The following is a 20,121-nucleotide window of genomic DNA, read 5'->3' as shown; positions in this document are numbered from 1 at the left end:
CCGGTCACCTGTCAGCGTTCACCTCGCTGTGCTCTTGCAGCAAGCCAAGGTCACCCTGCTAGCTGCACTCTGCTCAGAAGGGCATGAGCACAGGGAGCCAAACCCCAGGTCAGAACAGCCTGGGATGGTCTGTTGAACAGAACCAAGCCCCGGAGGCCTGCAGCAGGTCCAGCCCAGGCCTGTGGCTCCCAGATCTTAATCCTTTTGGAGCAATGCCCTGGAGGCGGTATCTGCTCAGGGACTGTGCCCACCCATAGCTCTGAGTGCTCAGGAGTGTTGCCAACATCTGCCTGGCACCTTGGAGGAAGATCCCTGTCCTGGCACAAACCAGATTACCTGCTCCATAGCTTCCTCCCAAGTGTCACCACAGGGTAGCAGATCTAACGCCCTCATGCCCTCCTACACTGGTATTCAGAATCAGACTGGAGCACTGACCTGTTTCACCTTTGAAGTGCAGTTAGTACAGGAACACAAATCAAGAACGAAGGTTGGGAGGGGTCGCACGCCTTTAATCCCAGCACTCTGAAGGCAGAGGCAGGTGGAGCTCTGAGCTTGAGGCCAGCCTGGTCTACACTGAGAAACCCTGTCTCAAAAACCAAACATAGAACTGAAGGTTTAAGAAACTGGGCACCACCTGGGGCCATAGGCCAGTGAGAGGCAGCATGAAGCATGGGATGGAAGCAGCGACTGGCTCAAAGCTTCAGCAGGCTTGTGGACAGGCTGGCAATGCTCCTGGCCTGGTACCTGGTACCCTGAAAGCCTCAGTGCCCGCCCCCACGCCCTCAGACTTAATTTACTCAGAGAGATTGGGCAACTTGCCCATGGGCAGCCTGGGCCTGGGGGGCTGAGACCTACCCCCAGAGTAAGGACTGGGCCTGAAGGAGAGTGGGGGGGGGGTGGCCACCCCAAGTGAGCAGTGGGGGACTGAAAGCGCACTGTGGACGGGTCTAGGAGTGTAGTGACAGTGGCAGATGTAGGCTGTGGCTCCCGTGCTATGCCACCAGACCCACATCCTCCAGCTGCCCTCTAGACAGACTGAGGGCCACAGCCCTGCCCTGCTCCCCACAGTTGTTGTCACAATCTACCTGTCAAACCAGTTGGAGTAGAGCCCAGGGAGAACAAACAGTAAGGCTGTTCTCTGCGGGCAGGGCCGCTGCCCCACCAGCCGCCAGCCGCTCTCCTAGATCCCAGGTGGCTAGGGATGGGCACATGGAGCTTCACGACAGGTTTCCTGGTAGGAAGCGCCAGGGCTGGCCACATGCCACTGTCAGGGCTGCAGGGTGGGGAACAGCAGGGCAGGCAGTAACAGAGGTGTCATGAGCTTGGGTCACAAGTCCCTCTCACAAGCCGGCCTTGCAAAGCCCAGAACCTAGCAGTGCCTGCTGAGGCCAACTGAGCACTTTCTGTGGTTTGGTCTGGAAGGGCTACTGGTTCCTGGGAAGAGCTAGGGCCCGAAGGGCTGCCTCTCGTCACTGGAGGCCTGGCCAGCTCCCTCTCCCGCACCCACAAGCCCAACGCGCCTCTTCCACTCACGACTTTCACCACCTCCCTAGTCCCCAAGTCTCACTTCCCACCCCCACACCTGGCTCCGGCTCCCACGCCATGGCCATCCCAGCCTCTCATCTGTCAACTGCAGGGCAAAGCCCACTGGCCCTGCTCTAGAGAGGAAGCCACAGAACAGGCACAGCAAGCACTGCCCATGGGGTCCCGAAACCTCCCTCTTGGGCTGGTCACACTGCTACAGGCTGTGGGTGGGACTGCGGAAAGTGGGGCTAAAAGGCCAGAGTCAGCTTCCATTCCTGTTGGAACCAAGGAGAAATACAACACCTGGCCCTGGTGTGACAAGGAAACAGATCAGCTCACGTCAAGGGCCCCCAGCCCTCAGACAGAAACCTGTAACCCCAGCACCCCATCCCTACCGCCAGCTAAACGCTCACACACAGACACACACACAGAGCCATGTCACACCGCCCCTCCAATGAGGCTGAGTGGGAGCTGAGGGTGGCAGACTCCTTCAGAACTGCTCCCCTGCCCCAGGCTTCCTTTTACTTTCAAACACCCCCAGGCCCAGTCAGCTCTTCCATCTGTCTCCCTGAGAAGAATGGATTTGAGACAGCTGAGTCCCTCAATTCAGACCCTCCAATGACTGTCACTCAGGACACTGCCTGGGGTCATCACTCTTCCACAAGGCCCAAATTATATACCCCATGCTAAACAGGGTCAGAGACCAAACAGAACACACAATCTGCTGCCCCTGATCCAGGCCAGACCACTCCCTCACAGACCCCTGTCTCTCACCTGGGCAGTCACCAGCCTTCTGACCCCATCAAGCTTTCCATCCCCCATAGTTCCCAGGCCAGGGACAACCCTGCTGTACTCCTGGGCACCTGCCCCTAGATACTGATGGTTCTGCAAATCTCTCTGTCCAAAATGGCCACCTTCACAACCCTTCCCCTATAGAGAGAGGCCAAGTCTTCAAGCTCATTCCCAGCCAGCAACCATGGCTGCCTCGCTACCCTCTCCTCCAAAAGTGAGCCCTGAGTAGTTCCTGTGGTCATTCTGAAAAGCTGGGGGAGTGACAGCCTCCCCAGCCTGGGAGGCATCATCACCTGTACCTGTCACCCTTACCAGCAGCAATCCAATTAACTGCTTTACAAGACAGGAATTTACAAGAGCTGTCTTGTTTAATGTTCACAACTAAAATATTAGCACCTCCATTTGGAGACAAAGAAACCAGAGGCAGGAAGGGAAAACAGCTGTCTCAACCGACAAACCTTTCAGGGCACGGTGGGTCCTGCCTGTCATCCTAGAGCTTGGAGACAGGAGGACTGTCATGCATTTGAGACCAGCCTGAACGACACAGTGAGCTCCAGGACAGCCTGTCTCTATGGGAGAATGCTTGCCTGGCATTAAGGGAGCCTTGGGTGCCATTCCTAGCCCTGCGCAAAATGAGTGTTAGCACAGACCTGCAATCCCATCATTCAGGAGAGGAGGCAGGAGGGTCAGAAGTTCGAAGTCACCCTTAGCTATGTATACATAGCCTGTGCTGTAAGACAGTCTCAAAAAACTTAAATTTAATTCAAAAAATAATAAAAGGCTTGGCCTTTTCAGGAAAACTATGGGCCAGAAGCTTCACCCAGAACTCTACTCAACTCTCCAAGTGCTCTCATCTCCAAGCTCACTATCTGAACCGCTCACCTTGGAAGGCCCTGACACAGTCAGGTGCCATCCAAAGAGCAACCTCTCTCCAGGCCTCAGGGCTGCAATGGTAATCATCACAGATTTAGGAGGGCTCGACCTCACCAGGCACTGTTACGTGTGACTTCACTTAGTCTCCAGTAAACCTGGGCCATTGCTTCTGCCACTCACTGTAAGGGGCAGGGCTGAGAGGTTCAGGGGAGCTAGGTAACCCCTCTGCAGTTGCAAAGAGAGTAAATGGGAAGACCAAATACGAACCAGCTGTGCTTCCTTCCTTCCTTTTTTCCTTTTGTTTTCTCATAGCGAAACAGGGTTTGACCATGCAGTCCAAGCCCTCCTAGAAGGTGCCACCCTCCAGTCTCGGTCTTTCCCGGGTTCACAGCTGCATCCAGCCACTTCTAAATGACCACAACGGCCCTGCCTCTGCCCTGCCTGCTCTGATCTCTCCACACTGGATACCAGGCTGCTGCCAGGGCCCAGCTGACGCTCCCTGTCCTCAGCACCAGTTCCCAGAAGTTCAGAACCCCAAACAGACCACCGGGCCCCTGGCCGGCTCCCCAGGCCAAGGCTATATTAACCTTGGTCTCTTTGATAATTACTGGTCAAACTGGCACTTGTGGCGGGCTCCCGGTATATCATTTCCTGCAAACCAGGTCCCCACCCCCACACACATCAAAGCCACCAGCTGCCCACTCTGCTGCCCACAGCCTGGCAGTAGTGCCTGTCTGTTCCTGGACAAGCAAAGGTTAGCTTCTAAGAACACGGCCAGTGGGCACCCTCGCTGCACGGGATCCACCCCAGCAAAGCAGACTTCGTCAGCACAGAAACAGGATCCACCTGTGTCCATCTTCCCAGCAACCTTTCACCTGCCCTGGCCAACGCCGCCAATGCCATTCCTCCAACCAAGGGCCCTTTCGGTTCCACCATCCCCAACCCAACCACCTTTTCCAAAGGGCCTAGGCCTATATAGATCTTCCCATAGCCCATCACACGAGCCATCTGGCTTTTACCTTCTGTTGACCAGAAACGCCCGAGTGGGTAAAATTCCCTCAGTCCTGCCCCAGGAAGACCCTGCAAAAGCCGGGCTCCACGTTCTGCTGCTGCTGAACTTTGCGGGGGGACTCCTCGCCCACCACCGGCAAACTGGCCACCACGACATGATATGTATGCTTTTCTGCCTGCTGCCCTGGCCCTCTCCCCCCAATCCCCCCAACCCCCCCACACCCGGCCCGAGGGGCTTCCAGACTTCTCTACTCAGTCCGTGTTTATTCCCCTTCCTCCCTCCAGCCAGGGGAGCGGAGCCACCCTTCGTTTCGAGGTTTGCAAAACCACCACCACCACCAGCAGCAGCAGCAGCAGCAGCAGCAGCTTCGCTCGCTCTCGACACCCCCGTGGACCCACCTTCCCCTCCCGTCCCCGAGACTGTGTGTGGCCCAGCTCTCCCGGTCTGTCCATCCCTGGACGCACTATGAACTCAAAGGCTGGCTGCCAGCCTGCCGAGTCCCAGACGGTCGGGGTTCGTGACCCACCCAACGCCGCAGCTGTCCCCACCGTCTCCGTCCCCGTCCCTCCCCCGTCGCCACCGTCCCCGTCGCCACCATCCCTGTCCCCACCATCCCCGTCCCCACCGTCCCCGTGGTTCCCACCGTCCCCGTCCCTGTCCCCACCCTCCCCGTGGTTCCCACCGTCCCCGTACCCGTGGTCCCCACAGTCCCCGTGGTCCCCACCGTCCCCGTGGTCCCCACCGTCTCCACCGTCCCCGTCCCCGTCACTGTCTCCACCGTCCCCACCGTCCCCGTCCCCGTCACTGTCTCCACCGTCCCCACCGTCCCCGTCCCCGTCACTGTCTCCACCGTCTCCAGCGTCCCCGTCCCCGTCTCCGTCTCCACCGCCGACACCGTCCCCGTCCCCGTCCCCACCGTCTCCGTCACTGTCTCCACCGTCTCCAGCGTCCCCGTCCCCGTTCCTGTCTCCACCGCCGACACCGTCCCCGTTCCCGTCCCTGTCTCCACCGTGCCCGTCCCCACCGTCCCCACCGTCCCCGTCGCCACCGTCGCCACCGTCCCCGTCCCCACCGACCCCACCGACCCCACCGTCCCCGTAGCTACCGTGTCTCCAGGGGTCTTTGGGCTCCACCGCTCCGGACACGATGTCCTCGTCCGACGGGAACGTGACGCGCTTGGCTGCGGCCTTGAGGCGCCCGTCGGCCGGGGGCGAGGCCGCGCTAGGAGAGCCGGCTTCGGCTGGGGCCTCCTCGGCCTCGGCGTCGGCCTCGGCGTCGGTGTCGGTGTCGGCGCCCGGTGCGGGCGGAGCCTCCTGCGGCGGGATCTCCATCGCCGCCGCCGCCGCCTCCTCCTCCTCCTCCGCCGCCGCCGCCGCCGCCGCCTCCTCACACATGCCCCGGGCTCGTCTCTCCGGGTCCGCCCGCCGTCCCGGAGCATGGGCTTCACCGCTGCCTCAGGCGCCGCCTCCGTCCGTCCGTCCGCTCCGCTCCGCTCGCCGCCGCCGCCGCCGCCGCCGCCGGGAGCCCCAGCGCGCCTCTGCCCGGCTCCGCCGCTACCTGCTGGTCCGCAGCCTCACTTTCGCGACGCTCCCGGGGGGGCCCTCCCCCGGCTGCGGATCCCGGCGGGCCGAGCGCCACACCGACCCTGCGAGCTATCCTTCTGGAAGGGTTCGTTTCGAGGGGGGGCGACGCGGAGACGGGAACAAAGAGCGGCGGGAGCCGCGGGGAAGACGGGGAGACGTGAGCGAGCGGCGAATCTGCAGAGCCAGAACGGCAGCGCGGCAGGGGCGGGGCCGAGCGCTCCGGGGGGCGGCAGCGCGCAGGCGCGACTCTCAGACCGCCCCCCCCGCGGCCCCGGGCCCCGCAAGCCCCGCCCCGCCTCGCGGCCCGCCCCCAGCCAGCCCCCGCCCCGCCTCGCGGCCCCGCCCCCCAGCCAGCGCGCGGCCCCAGCGCAGACCGCGCGGCCCCGCCCCCCAGCCAGCGCAGCCCCGCCCCGCCCGCGAGGCCCCGCCCCCCAGCCAGCCAGCCAGCCGGCCCAGCTGTCAACACTGACTCCGGCTCCTGCACATGCGCCAGGAGCCCAGGTGATTGGGAAATGAATCGGACCGGAAAGCGAATCGCCGGGGACGGTCGGGTCGGCTTTTACAGCCACCTGGGTTCGGTGCCCGGGACGACGTAAACGTGCGAGGGAAGAACTGCCGCCGCCGCCGCCGCCGCCGAATTGTCCTTTGATCTACACACACACACACACACACACACACACACACACACACACACACACACACGTCCGCAAGAAATATTGCAAATTTTATAATGTAAATAAAGGATCAGAAACAGGGCGTTGTTAGCGCACGCCTTTAATCCAAGCACTCGGGAGGCAGAGGCAGGGGGATCGCTGTGAGTTCGAGGCCAGCCTGGTCTCCAGAGCGAGTGACAGGAAAGTTTCCAAAGCTACAGAGGAACTCTATCCCAAAAAACAAACAAACAAAAAATCGTTTTTAAAAAGAATACCCACTTGAACGATGGACGGTGGCAATGCACGTTTGGGGGGCTGAGGCAGGAGGATTCTGAGTTCATGGCTGGCCCCATTTATAGAACAGGATTCTTTCTTGTTCTATAAATAAATGAACACATGGAGATGGCCGTTGGAGCAGTATGGCTGTGTGGGAGCAGGCTCTAGGTGGGGGACGGTGACAGGGCCCCTTCCCAATGTAAGCCTGGTCTTTACCCACTGTTCACTCTGTGGCTGAGGATATGGCTTTCCTGGATGGAGGATGCATAACTCACAGGAAGCCCTAAGATCCATCCACACCATTGTACAAGTGGAAAGTGGTACCCGATGCCTGTCACCCCAGCACTCCAGAGACAGGCAAGGTGATCAAGACTTCAGGGTCATCCTTGGCTATGCACAGATTTGGGGCCAGCCTGGGCTACATGAGACTGTGTGTCTCCAAATTCCGAAGGGCGGAAAAAATCAGACTGTTCAAAGAAACTTCAGAAGCTGGGCTGTAGTGGCGCTAATCCCAGCCCTGGGGAGGCAGAGGCAGGCGGATCTGTGAGTTCAAAGTCAGCGTGGTCCACAGGGTGAGTTCCAGGACAGCCAGAGCTACACAGAGAAACCCTGTCTCGAAAAACAAAATAAATAAATGAAGGCTCAGAGACATTGCTTTTAAAAAGTCAGTGCTGGGCACGGTAGCGGCTCGCCCCTTGTCCTCCCTAGCCTTGCGAGTTCGAGGCTAGCCTGGATTACACGAGGAGCCTCAGATCGACAGGCGCTGAAGAATGAGACCCTGGTGGGGTTAGACCTGGGGCTGGGAGCCGGGTAAAGGGCTGGGGGCGTTGAGGGGCTGTGGGGGCTGAGAGCTGGATATAGGATGAGCCCGTACAAGCGACGGAAGCTGACAGGTGACATCTCTACCCCATTGCAAAATTTCCATTTGCGGATTTTAGTTTCTGCACTGAGTCTGGTGGTCACACTTGTATCAAGTGAAAGTCACATTTGTAAAACAAACGAGCCTGTGGGGTATTCGTGAACCTGACTTAAAAACAAAACAAGACAAAAAAACAAAACAAAAAACCTGGAAGGCATTCCAAAGGAAACAGATGAATCAGCTGATCCAAACCTGAGCGAGCCCAAGCCACGCCTCCGAGGAATCCACTCCGTAGCTCAGGATTCAGCTCAGGATTCGTTTTATTACTTTCGCTTTACCTTCCCCGTCCATCACCGAGCTGGCCAGGGCTGAAACCGTACAAGGGGGACTCAGGGAGGAGGAGCGAACGCAGTGTTGCCAAGACAACTAGAGAGCTGGGCATGCACTGACAGGAAGCCAGGAAGCGTCAGTGTGAACCCAGGGATGGCCGCTGGCTGAGGCTACTGCTGAAGGTAACTGCTTTCCTGTGCGCGTTTGTGGGTGGCCGCACTTTGGGGACTGAGAAGTACCAAAAGCCCCAATAATTAACGCGCCCTTCATTTACCTGAACTTAAACGGAAAGGTTTTTGTCTGTTGACAGGTTCTCAGGTAACCCAGGCTACCCTCAGACTTGCTGCGCAGGCAAGACTGCCCTCAACTCCTCTGGCTCCCCTCACTTCCACACCCCTCCTCCATCCCAAGTGCTGGGATTACAGGCTTGTGAATGTATGCCCGGCTAGGAACTGCTTTTGAATGCCACCTACTGAAAGATTTCTAGTGACAAGGGACTGAAACAGGTGATGGTGACGCAGACTGCCTCACCAGGGGGCTGGCGCAAACCGAAGAATGGTGATGTTTCAAGCTGTCAGTCTTTAACATGGTCACCCCACAACCTGTGAACACCACCGCCACTCCCGTCCCCTGCCGTGGGAAAATAAATCCCAGAGGGCCAGGAGCCTGAGATACACAACCTTGTAAGGTAAGGTAAGGCCTCTTCCTGGTAAAAGGCCATCGTTACCTACCTCAAAATAAATTTAAGGACCAATCGCTTGCTGGGCGGTTGTGGCACACACCTTTAAGCCTTTAATCCCAGCGATGGGGAGTCTGAGGCCAGCCTGGTGTCCAGAGTGAGTTCTAGGGCAGCCAAGGCTACACTGAGAAACCCTGTCTCAAAAACAAACAAACAAATAAATAAGAACCCATCTCTTGTTCAAAGAACACAAGCTGTTTGGAGAGGAGACAGGAGCATTGCAATCCCTGGTTCCCGCACCATCATGGCTTAGCCCCACAGGTTTTAGCCTGAAATAACCACCTTATTGGGTTTTGTTTTGTTTTTGCAGCAACGGCTGCTGATTTTACTATATTAGGGGTGGGGGGCAGGAGCATGGTCAAGACAGGGACAGGGTTTCTCTGTGTAGCCCTGACTGTCCTGGAACTCACTCTGGAGACCAGGCTGGCCTTGAGCTCAAAGATCTACCTGCCTCTGCCTCCAGAGTGCTGGGATTAAAGGCGTGTGCCAGCACTGCTGGCCACCCTACTAACTTTTTAATACTACTCCAGGGGCTGGAAAAACAGCTCAGCAGTTAAAGAGCACCTGCTCCTCTGTTCCAAAGGACCTGAATTCTGTTCTCAGCACCCATGTCTAGCAGCTCACAAGCACCTGTAACCCCAACTCCTCATCTGACCTCCATGGCACCCACACTTAGGAAGAGCACAGATATAACACCTAAATTAAAAAAAAAAAAACTAAAACTAAAAACTTTTAAACATGGCACCATCCTACATGGGGGGGTGGGGACAACTAAAAGGATAAACAGAAAAGGGTAGTAGCCTGGCCCGCAATCCCAGCACTTACAAACCAGCCTGTCCTGTCTGTAAAACAGACTGGGGGGTGGGTGGAAAGGCGGCTCAGCAGTTAAGAGCACTGGCTGCTTTTGCCTAGGATCCAGATTCAATTCCCAGCACTCACACGGTGGCTCACCACGCTCTTACTCCAGTTCCGTGGGACCTGGCGCCCTCTCCTGGCCTCAGCCGACACTGCACGTATGTGATAACAGACATCCTTGCAGGCAAAACACCCACACACATAATAAAATTTAAAAAGAAACTTTGGCTCACACCTTTAATCCCAGCACTCAGGACACAGAGGCAGGTGGATCTCTGTGAGTTCGAGGACAGCCAGGGATGTTAAAGGGAAACCCTGTCTTGAAAAACTAAAAATAAATAAATAAATAAAAAGAAGAAAGAAAGAAACAAGAGTCAGATTTCCTTGGACAATGGTTTCTTTGGCAGGAGGGGAGATGGAGAAGCAGCTTCAGCTTCAGAGGCTCAACTTTGCAAGCTCTTCGGTGTCCACCACAGCTGTTTGCCTTGGAATCCTCCACCCCTACCCCCACCCCCTAGCAGGGCCTACCATGCAGGAGGCCCTGACTTCCATCTCTAGCAGCCATCACCCCACCTTTCAGGGACTAGCTTCGGGGCCCTGTTTCTGCAAAGTACAGTTCTATGAGGTAGAACGTTCTTTTTTAATTAATGAGGTCTAGAATGTCTGTTGTTGTCTCCCACTGAAGCATGGGCGGGCCTTGAATTATAAGCACGCAGCAGCACCAGGTGGTATCTGATTTGGAGTTTCCCTGAATTCAGAGCCGGAGTTCCTTGGAGCTTGAACTGGAAGTCTAGGAGGGAGTGTGGGGAGCTGGTGGCCTGGGCTACTGGGGCAGTGCCTACAAGGGAGACACCAGGCAGTCTTTACAGCTTGAAGGAATAGGAAATGATGTCACTGCATCGGAGCAGGGCTTCTGCCTGGACGCCTATGGGAGTCTGCAGCTGGGACACGTAGAAGTTGGCTACATCCAGGTCTGTGGCTCCAAACTGGGCGGTCACATGCACGCCTTCGTGCAGCGTGAAGCTCACAGGGTGACCCACCATGGCTAGGAGGCTGCGGAGGTAGCGCTCACGGAGGGCCGCTCGGGCCCGCTGTTCCTGAAACTCTGGGGGGTCTTGAGTACCTTCTCCGACTTCTGTGGCTTTTGGCCTCAGGAGGGCCCTGCGTCCATCAGGGGCAAATCCTCGGCTAAAGCCATCCGGGCCCCGAGGAAGGCGGAGCACGGGCACCGGCACAGGGATGGTCCGAGGGGTCTGCATGGCCCAGGCTGAGGAAGAACGTAGAAGGGGTTAAAGCCGCACACAGCTCCAACAGAGAACAGGCCGGTGTTTCACCTCCACACTATAGCTTCAGGGAGGGAATTTTGTCTGTGGTTATTAGATAGTTTTGGAGACAGGGTCTTGCTATGTAGCTCAGGCTGGCTCTGAACATACAAGCACCCTGCCTCTTAGGTGCTGGACAGGCATGTGACACCATCTGGGGCTCTTTTGCCTTTTTTTTTCCCCTTTGTGAGAGTGTCCCTAGCACATACTGGCCATGAACTCTGTATAGCCCAGGATGACCTTGAACTTCTGACCCTCTTACCTAGACCTCCCAAGTGCCAGGATTACAGGCTTGCTTTACCACATCTGGATTTATGGTGTGCTAGGGATGGAAGTGGGGGCCTCCTGCATGATAGGCAAACATTTTACTAACTGAACTGCATCCTTAGCTCCTTTCTGCCCACTTTATCACAGTGTTCTATGATTCTAGGGATAAGTAATTGTCATTAAGAAGAATCGAAGACCCTCTGAGATACAGCCTCTCCAGTCCTGCCAGCCAGATCCAGAATGAGCCAAAGGAATAGTTTACACGCTGCAACTTCTGAGTGAAAGCAGCCTGGGCTTAAAGAGATCCTGTCAATTTTTTTTTTTTTTTTTTTTTTTTTTGGTTTTTCGAGGCAGGGTTTCTCTGTGGCTTTGGAGGCTGTCCTGTAGACCAGGATGGTCTCGAACTCACAGAGATCTGCCTGCCTCTGCCTCCTGAGTGCTGGGAGTAAAGGCGTGTGCCACCAACGCCGGGCCAAATGCATTTTTTTTAAGAGTTTGCAATGTCTTGGGTTTCTTTGGTGTGTGTGTGTGTGTGTGTGTGTGTGGTGTGCCTGTCATGGTGCACATATGAAGGAGAGGTCAGAGGAAGAATTGCAGGAGTCAGTCCCACTACATGAGTACCAAGGAGAGAACCACATGAAGGTTGTCGGCTTGGTGGTGAGCCATCTTGCTGCAGAAACGAGGCAAGATACCACTTTGCTAGTCTAGGCTGTCAGATGTCAGAGAGAGGCAGACAACTGCAGCTACTGGAGCAGGTGCTTTCTCCTCAGACATTTCTGATAACACAAAGTGGGCCCAGAATGTTCCTGTGACAGGTGGGACTAACATTAAGAAACAAAAAATGACTTAAGAGCTAAGAATATTGCCCAACAGCGGCAGCACACAGCGTCGTTAATCCCAGAACTGTGGAGGCAGAGGCAGAACTGTCTGTGAGTTCAAGGCCAGCCTGGTCTACAGTTCCAGGATAGCCAGGGTTACACAGAAACCCTGTTTCCAAACAACAAAAACAACAACAAAAGGATAAGAATATGGCTCAGTTGGTGCACAGCGCTTGCCTAAAAAACAGAAGGCCTTGAATTCCATCCCCAGTACCATAAAAACACCAAACTCTCTTGGCTACAAATCAATTTGGAGGCCAGCTTGGACTCTGGACATCCTGTGTCAAACTCACACAAAAAAATTAGAACCCCTGCCGGGCGTTGGTGGTGCAGGCACGCCTTTAATCCCCGCACTCCGGAGGCAGAGGCAGGCGGATCTCTGTGAGTTCGAGGCCAGCCTGGTCTCCAGAGCAAGTGCCAGGATAGGCTCCAAAGCTACACAGAGAAACCCTGTCTCGAAAAACAAAACAAACAAACAAACAAACAAACAAACAAACAAAAATGGGGTTCCACCATCAGTTTAGCGTGAATTGTTTGTGGTAGAGCAAGCAGGCCTATAAACCCAGAACTTGGCAGGTGAAGACTGGACACAAAATTCAAAGCAACCAGGCAGGCAGGGGCTATTGTTCTGCCTCCTATGAGAGAGAGAGAGAGAGAGAGAGAGAGAGAGAGAGAGAGAGAGAGGGGGGAGGGAGGGGGACGAAGAAGAAGAGGAGGAGGAGGAGGAGAGAAGGAAGGAAGGAAGGAAGGAAGGAAGGAAGGAAGGAAGGAAGGAAGAAAGAAAGTTTAAGAAAGGAATGAATGAAATGCATGGGTCAGAGCCTGGAGAGCATTGGGTCCACCTTGAGTTACCTCGACAGTAACTGGCTGGGTTTCCAGGCTAGGACACAGGTACCAATTACTCCACACACCCCGCAAGGTAACTGTTCACTCCCCCCCCCACCCCCGCGCACACACACATGCAAATTCGACAGATGGGGCAATTTCAGAGAATAAGCAGCCGGACGCCCGCGGGCAGGTCAGTTTCCTTTCGATTCCTGCTAGAGTCCTCCCGCCCCAGGGCAACCACCTCCACCCGCCCCGCCCGCCCGCCCGCCCCGCCCGGCCCGCGTCTCAGGGCAGTGCCCCTCGGGTCGTCCCCTCCCGGCCCCCTCTAATCCGTGGACAGCCCGAGGCCACCGCGTACCCACCCAGGTTGTCGTTGCAAGCTCCGTAACTTCCGCCCTGGCCGCCACCGCCGCCGCCGCCGCCGCACAGGTCCCGGCAAAGGCACCCAGTCCGGAGCGCCTGCGTTCCGCCGGCGCGGTCGCCACATGGGTCCGGGTGGGCACCGAGCCCCTCACGCCTGGGTTCCGCCGGCGTCCGCTTCCCCCACGTGTTCGCTGGTCACTTGTGGGTCGCCTGGCCGGCCCTGGGCTCTGCCAGCCTGCGAGTTAGGGACGTCTGAGATGCCCACGTTAGGAAGCTACAGAGTTAAGGCCTTGTCTGAAGGGGATGGGGGGGTGGGGTGGGGGGGGGACAGAGGAGCAGGGGACTCACGTCTGTAATCTCAGCACTTGGGAGCCAGAGGCAGGAAGATTTCAGAAGCTCAGGATCAGCCTTCCCCAAAATAAATAAATATCCACAGAAAGAAAGAAAGAAAGGACGAGAGAGAGAGAGAGAGAGAGAGAGAGAGAGAGAGAGAGAGAGAGAGAGAGAGAGAGGGAAAGAAAAGGAGGCAGCAAACTCAGGGGTCAGAAATGAAAAGGAAAAAAAACAAACAAACAAACAACCCGAGGCTCAGAGACTATAATCAATTTCCTCTCATCCACTTGTCCTCTTGGGAAGTACCTCTGTCCCCACCCCTCCCCTCCAGGACGAAGCCGACCCCACCCCATTATTCTCTCAGCCTTCACATACCAGGAAGAGGGCATCTTGGATGGACAGAGGTCATGGTCATTCATTTTGTCCTTCACCCTTCCCTACAACCCTAGTTTACAAAGTGAGAAAAATTGCCAGCGGCGGTGTCCAGTGCCTTTAGTCCCAGCACTTGGAAGGCAGGGGCAGGAAGACCTCTATGAGTTCCAGGCCAGCCTGGTCTACATAGCCAGTCCTCAGACAGCCAGGGCTACATAGAGACCCTGTCTCAAAATCAAACAAACAAAAAACACCATCACCACCACCAAACTAACCCTAACCCTCCACACATCTCAAAAAAGAAAGGACTGGTGAGCAAGCCCAGTGAATTAGAACTTGCTGCCAAACCTAAGGACATAAATTCAATTCCCTAGACCCACATAGTAGAAAGATGGAGAGACCCAGTTCCTGAAAACTGTCCTGTGACACCCCTTGCATGCTGCACGCTATGCAAACACACACATGGGGGGGAATAGATACATGTTAAATAGATGACATAATAAGTGATTTCATGATTTTAAAATGTACATTTAAAAATCTACCTTTGGACCAGGCATTGTGGCTCACACCTTTAATCCCAGCACTCCCGAGGAGGAGGCAGGAGGATCTCTGTGAGTTCAAGGCCAGCCTGGTCTACAGAGTGAGTTCCAGGACAGTCAGGCTACACGAAGAAACCCCCCCCCCCAAAAAAAGGCCACCTCTGATGAATCTCTAGGTCCAGCATCTCCTAATTCTTTCAAAAATTTGGGAAACTGTGGCTGAGAGGGAAATGGGAACAGATGGAGGTCATCTGTAGTAAATTTACTAGGCCTTCAGCAGGGTGTGGCTACTTTAGATAGGCTGGCCACGGAGGCCCTAGGCCCAGGAGGACAATTGAGTCCATACATGAATAACAATACCAGGGACTCCAGAGCTCAGCCTCAGCTGCCCGAGGACACCTGGAGCACTCTAACCTACTGGAGCTTGTGTGTGTGTGTGTAGGGGGGTAAGTCAACAAACAGTTTTTCCACTGTGATGTGGTGGGTGCCCAGAAAAGGAAAGAAACTCGAAAATGATTGAGGCTAGAGCCGGGCGCTGATGCCACTTCCAACAGTGAAACAGAAAATTCTTATCTGAGGGAAATTTCAGTGGCCCGGGATGGAGGCAGAGGCAGAGAGGACTGCAGGCCACTTACTTGGTTTTAATGCTTAGCATGGGATTAGGAAGAAAGCAGATGATTTTTGCTCTGTTTGGCCTCAAGCCCTCCCAAGCCCCTGATACCAGGAGAAGCAACAAACCTCAGTTTCCAAAAGACCCTCCCAAGTGGTCCTACTCGCCCCTCCTTAGTCCTGAATGTGCAGGATCCTGACTTCCCTTGATTCACTCAAAAAAGCTCAGATTGTCAAATTTATTTATAAGACAAGATCTCCCCATTTATAAGACAATGTATTCCCATTGGCCTGGAACTCATTATGTAGACCAGGCTGGTCAGGAACTCTCTGGCAATCCTCCTGCCTCTGATACCAGGGTGGAGCACCAGGATTATGGAGTGTACCACCACCAAAAACAGCTTTAAAAAAAAAAAAAAGGAAAAAATATTTTTTGGCAGGGTCTCATGTAGCCCAAACTAGTCTCAAACTCCCTAGGTAGCTGACTAAAACTGGCTGTGAACTGCCTATCCTGATTCCACATTCTGTATGCTGAGATTGCCGGTTTGCAATGGCTACTACTGCCTTCCCAGGTTTCCATTCTGCCCGGCTTTGCTCGTTCCTGGTACAGGAGGAGAAAACTGAAGATCCTGCGCCTGCCCAGCTTGATTTTGCCCCAGGGCAATCAGCCCTCAGGAAATAGCCCCAGGTGGCCTTGAATTTGTGATTCCCAGCCCCCTGGGGTGCAGGGATTGATTGCCAGAAGGCACCGGAGTCGCGGTGGAGTTGGGATCCACATAATACAGTCATCGTCTCGTCTCGATGCTACCCCCCCCTCCCCGCATCTCCACATAATAAGTGTTATGGAATGGTTTCTTCACTGCTGGTACTATGGGTGCTCAAAAAATGGGGTGCCAAAGTCTGGGGATGTAGCCTAGTAGGTGGGGTGTTTGCCTAGAACGCAAGTTCTGGGCTCGATGCCCCAGTACCACATGGAATAGGTGCGGTGACTCACCCCTGCAAGACCAGCGCTGGAGAGGTGGAGGCAAGATCAAAACGTCGACGCCGCCGTCAGTCATCTGTTGTTTGTTACTTAACCAGTTCGGGGTCAGCCTGGGCTACTCGAGATCTGTCTTAGAGAAAGACAAAATATTTAAATAAAGTTTAAAAAGCGGGGGGGGCGGGCGTTGGTGGCACACGCCTTTAATCCCAGCACTCCGGAGGCCAGAGGCAGGAGGATCACTGTGAGTTCAAGGTCAGCCTGGTCTCCAGAGCGAGTGCCAGGACAGGCTCCAAAGCTACACAGAGAAACGCCCTGTCTCGAACCCACCGCCCCCCTCCAAAAAAATAAATAAAAGAAAGATGAGGAGTTGAAGAGTGAGGTGTTTTTTTTTTTCTTAGAACACTTCCTATGCAGGAAGAGGCGTGCACCGCTTCTCACATCCCGAGCCTCGGGCGTCGCCGGCGCCGCGGTGGATTTGGGGACCCTTCTCTCCGCTGGCGTGAACCCCGACTCCGGCGCAGCGCAGCGCAGCGGACACTTTGCGCCCTGGTCCAGGGGGGCAGCGGGCTGGGCCGGGGGGTGGGGTTTGGCCGCGGCGACTGGCCCGCGAGGCCCCGCCCCGATGGGCGGAGCCACCGCAGGGAGCAGCACGTGTAAAAAGTTCGGCGCGGGTCTCGGCGGGCCACTCACCTGGGCGCCCGGCCGCCGAGCGCCTTGTCTGGCTGGACTTGCCCTCGCGCTCGCCCATGTCCCGCCGCAAAGCCGGCTTCGTGCCGCGCCGAGTGGAGCCTGAGCCCGAGCCCGAGCCCGAGCCTGGCCGAGACGACATGGAGGAGATGTCCCAGGACTTCATTGATGTGAAGCCCGGGCGCGACGCCGGGGGGGTCTTCACCCTGCGGCCCTGGTCCCCGAAGGACGTGTCCTTGCTGCCGGGGCCCCTCCGTCCCGACGCCGCCCCGCGCCCCTTCGAGATCCCCAGCCCGCTGGAACCCGGACCTTCCGGTGAGTGCCCAGTCTCTGTCCCCGGGCGCATCGTGACCCTCGGGTGGTGGCTGCCTCTCTGCGCCGGGACCAACCCGCCCCTGCGCCCCTGCGTCCCCGGGACCCTCCGGTGGGCGCCTCTCCTCCCCTGGGGACGGTCCCCGGCCCTGCGCCCCTGCGTCCCCTGCGTCCCCGGCGTCCCCGGGACCCTCCGGTGGGCGCCTCTCCTCCCCTGGGGACGGTCCCCGGCCCTGCGTCCCCTGCGTCCCCGGTACCCTCCGGTGGGCGCCTTTCCTCCCCTGGGGACGGTCCCCGGCCCTGCGCCGCTGCGTCCCCTGCGTCCCCGGGACCCTCCGGTGGGCGCCTCTCCTCCCCTGGGGACGGTCCCTGGCACTGGCCTGGCGTCCCCGGCCTTGGCCTCTGACCTCTGTCTGGGCTTCCCCTCTTCTTCACCTCACTCCTCGCCGGGCCCCACCCCACCCCAGCACCGCTCACCACCCGCTTCCTCCCTGCAGATCGCCAGCCCTGCACGGACAAGCACCCAGATCTGTTGACCTGCGGCCGCTGCCAACAGACCTTCCCGTTGGAGGCCATCATCGCTTTCGTGGAGCACAAAAAACTCGGCTGTCAGCCCCTCCAGCGCAGCGGCCCCATTTCAGGTAACTAATTCCGAGTGCAGTGCCCACCCCACCCCCCCTTTCCTCCGATCCAGGGTTGGGCTTCCTGCCCTGCGGAGAGAGAGGGCTAAGGTGGACAGATGGGGCACTGGGCTTACTTCCCCTTTCTCCTTGCTCCCCTTAGGGTAGAACCTAGGCGTGGCCTGGGCTTGCCTGCCCTAGGGCAGGGACTCGAGGTAGGGCGGGGGGCTGGGCAGCGCAGGAAGGCCACCCACAAGGTGTGGCCAGCCCCAGAAGACCGGCCGGGGTTTGCCATACACCCCCAATTTGCTTTCACTTCTCCTTCCTCACGGACAGAAATAACTGTCCAGGTGGCTGGACCACGGTTGGCAGTAGAGGGACTCGGAAAAGGTGGGGACAGTGGCCTCGGAGAGGATTGGAGGCCCGCAGGAACGGAGTTTACCACCCCTACTTTGTTTCGATCCTTATTCAGAGCCAGGGAAGAGGCTTCTGGCGCGTTCCCTTGCCGGGATCTCCCAGCTGAGTGCTGGGAAGCCCCGGGTCCGGCGCTGGATCCGCAAGAGTCTATAGAAGAGGAATTAAAATTTGCGTGGTGCTTAGTCCATGGAGTGAACTCTTGTTGGCTACAGGACTCAGGGACTTCATGAACTTCAATTTCTAGCCCCCAGCTCATGTGGTGCCCGGCTGGAGCCTGGGAGATGGAATTTTATTTAGGGCTGGGCCAGGGAGGGTTTATAATCCAATCACCTTTAGTTTAAGGGCGGGGCTAAAATGGATTTAACCTGAGTAGCACTCCAGCACTGACGAGTGAGCACTAGTTTATGGAGTCGCGCTGCTGGGTCTCATCGTGACCTAGGTAGCCTTTCTAGTTGTGGGTACTTTTTCATTTCTTGTTTTAAACTCAGACATCCGCCTGCCTCTGCCTTCCATTGCTGGGATTAAAGGCCAGGTCCACCATCTCTGGTTCAGCTGTGGGTATTTTGGTCTCTTAGGCTCAGCTCATGTTTGAGGGTTTATAGGGACCCCTCAGATTGCCATGCTCTAGCAGCTTAGGAAACTGAGGCAGCTAGGGAAGAGGAAGGGTCTTGGGTTTGCTGGGTTTCCGCTCAGCCTTGGCCTGATACTGTAAAGGTATCCCACCCAGGACTGTCTGGGATTTGGGTGGCTCTGGAAAGTGACCTGTAGTTGTCCACTAGGGGTCTAGAGTAAATGTCCAATTTGCAACCTAGGCACCCCCAGCTCTGAGGTTTCATGCTAAGATCTGCTTTTCCAGCCCCTGTCCTGGTTCCCCTGGGCCTTGCTGAGCTCCCCCAGGAAGACTGCTGGGCTGGCTGGAACAGCTGACCATCCTACCAGCACTGATTCCTCCCCCTTTCCTCCCCTTTCTAGACTCCAAGGAGCTGAAGATTCTGAGCTGCCTAAAATGTGGTAGACAGTTTGCTGGGGCTTGGAAGCTGCTGCACCATGCGCAGTGGGATCACGGGCTATTCATCTACCAGACAGAATCAGAAGCCTCACCATCCCCGTTGCTGGACCTAGCTGCAGTGGCTGCGGCTGTGTCAGCAGCCCCAGTTGAGGACAAGCCCCCCCCAGCGAGCAGTGCTGCCCGCCAGAGCCCCACCTGCACGGTGTGCAAGAAGACCCTCAGCTCTTTGAGCAACCTCAAGGTCCACATGCGTTCACACACTGGCGAGCGGCCCTATGCCTGTGACCAGTGTTCCTATGCCTGCGCCCAAAGCAGCAAGCTCAACAGACACAAGAAGACCCACCGGCAGCCGACCCCTGGGAGTCCTGCCGCCCCTGCCGCCAGCAGGGGGATCTCCCCAGCAGCCCCTCCAGAGCCAGCGGACCATGCAGCTGCTCCAGCCAGCACACTCCCACACCAGGCGGAGAAGGCTGGAGCTGCAGCCACAGCAGGAATTCAGGAACCTGGGGCCCCTGGCAGTGGCGCTCAAGAAGGCCCAGGTGTTGACTGGGGAGCCACTACCAAAGCACAAAGGACTGACCCTATAAAGACTGAGAAGACAACACCCAGGAAGACCCCCAAGTCCACAGGCAAGAGCCGAGGGCCTGGGGGAACCTGTGAGTTCTGTGGGAAGCACTTTGCCAACATCAGCAACCTGACAGTACACCGTCGCTCACACACAGGTGAACGGCCCTATGCCTGTGACCAGTGTTCTTATGCCTGTGCCCAAAGCAGTAAGCTCAAGCGACACCAGCGCATGCATGGTGCGGGTCCTGGCAGCACCAGATTTAAGTGCCCACGTTGCTTTGTGCCGTTTGGCCTACAGGCCACACTGGACAAACACCTGTGGCAGAAACACCCAGAGATGGTCTCAGCATAGTTCTGTCACCCCCTAACCTTCCTTCCCCTTGTGTGAATAAATAAACCATCTTTCATTTACTCATGTGCCTGGACTCTGGCTTTCTTGGATGTCTGGGGTGGGAGGTTCCCCCTCCATAGTGTGGCTGGCTGGACAGACCGGTTTGGAGTGGGGGTGAGTGCCCTGGGC

The 20,121-nt window shown here is 56.7% G+C and overlaps 3 protein-coding genes across 10 annotated transcripts in view; 1 reads left to right on the top strand and 2 right to left on the bottom strand.

Annotated features, from left to right (window-relative positions):
* The window catches only part of Ppp1r37 (protein phosphatase 1 regulatory subunit 37), a 30,131-nt gene extending 24,594 nt beyond the window's left edge, over positions 1–5,537 (bottom strand). The window contains exon 1 of the mRNA XM_027430901.2: positions 5,307–5,537. Within this exon, the coding sequence (XP_027286702.1) occupies positions 5,307–5,532 (226 nt within the window). The 5' untranslated portion in view covers positions 5,533–5,537. The remainder of the gene's footprint in view (positions 1–5,306) is intronic.
* A 4,338-nt stretch (positions 5,538–9,875) lies between these two features.
* Positions 9,876–17,565, bottom strand: Gemin7 (gem nuclear organelle associated protein 7). 8 transcript variants are annotated; one of them, XM_035449321.1, is made up of 4 exons: positions 17,547–17,565; positions 16,002–16,115; positions 13,150–13,389; positions 9,876–10,763 (listed from the first exon to the last, which is right to left on the bottom strand). In XM_035449321.1, exons 2-4 carry the CDS (start codon positions 16,063–16,065, stop codon positions 10,360–10,362), a joined length of 708 nt encoding a protein of 235 aa, XP_035305212.1. In that variant the 5' UTR covers positions 16,066–16,115; positions 17,547–17,565; the 3' UTR covers positions 9,876–10,359. The 8 variants fall into 8 exon arrangements, with proteins under 8 accessions (XP_035305212.1, XP_035305213.1, XP_035305210.1 ...); XM_035449322.1 differs by lacking the exon at positions 17,547–17,565 and adding an exon at positions 16,680–16,813; XM_035449319.1 differs by lacking the exon at positions 17,547–17,565 and adding an exon at positions 16,428–16,571.
* Znf296 (zinc finger protein 296) lies at positions 16,398–20,016 on the top strand. The gene is made up of 4 exons (XM_027430896.2): positions 16,398–16,409; positions 16,511–16,991; positions 17,486–17,629; positions 18,998–20,016. Exons 1-4 carry the CDS (start codon positions 16,398–16,400, stop codon positions 19,951–19,953), a joined length of 1,593 nt encoding a protein of 530 aa, XP_027286697.2. The 3' UTR covers positions 19,954–20,016.
* Positions 20,017–20,121: the final 105 nt, after the last annotated feature.

This window comes from Cricetulus griseus, chromosome 9 (assembly GCF_003668045.3).
Source record: "Cricetulus griseus strain 17A/GY chromosome 9, alternate assembly CriGri-PICRH-1.0, whole genome shotgun sequence".
NCBI classification, from domain to species: domain Eukaryota; kingdom Metazoa; phylum Chordata; class Mammalia; order Rodentia; family Cricetidae; genus Cricetulus; species Cricetulus griseus.
Note: the sequence above shows the minus strand (reverse complement) of the source record. Positions and strands in the feature narration are given on the sequence as shown.

Excerpts from the sequence above, each read along its gene's own strand:
- Znf296 (XM_027430896.2), top strand. Across the intron at positions 16,992-17,485 it reads GCTGGAACCCGGACCTTCCG|ATCGCCAGCCCTGCACGGAC; the intron begins GTGAGTGCCCAG and ends TCCTCCCTGCAG. Across the intron at positions 17,630-18,997 it reads GCGCAGCGGCCCCATTTCAG|ACTCCAAGGAGCTGAAGATT; the intron begins GTAACTAATTCC and ends TCCCCTTTCTAG.
- Gemin7 (XM_035449321.1), bottom strand. The coding sequence starts at position 16,065 with ATGACTGACGGCGGCGTCGACGTTTTGATCTTGCCTCCACCTCTCCAG. Across the intron at positions 13,390-16,001 it reads CCAGCGCTGGTCTTGCAGGG|GCTGGCAGAGCCCAGGGCCG; the intron begins GTGAGTCACCGC and ends CCTAACTCGCAG. Across the intron at positions 10,764-13,149 it reads TGCAACGACAACCTGGGTGG|CCTGGGCCATGCAGACCCCT; the intron begins GTACGCGGTGGC and ends GTTCTTCCTCAG.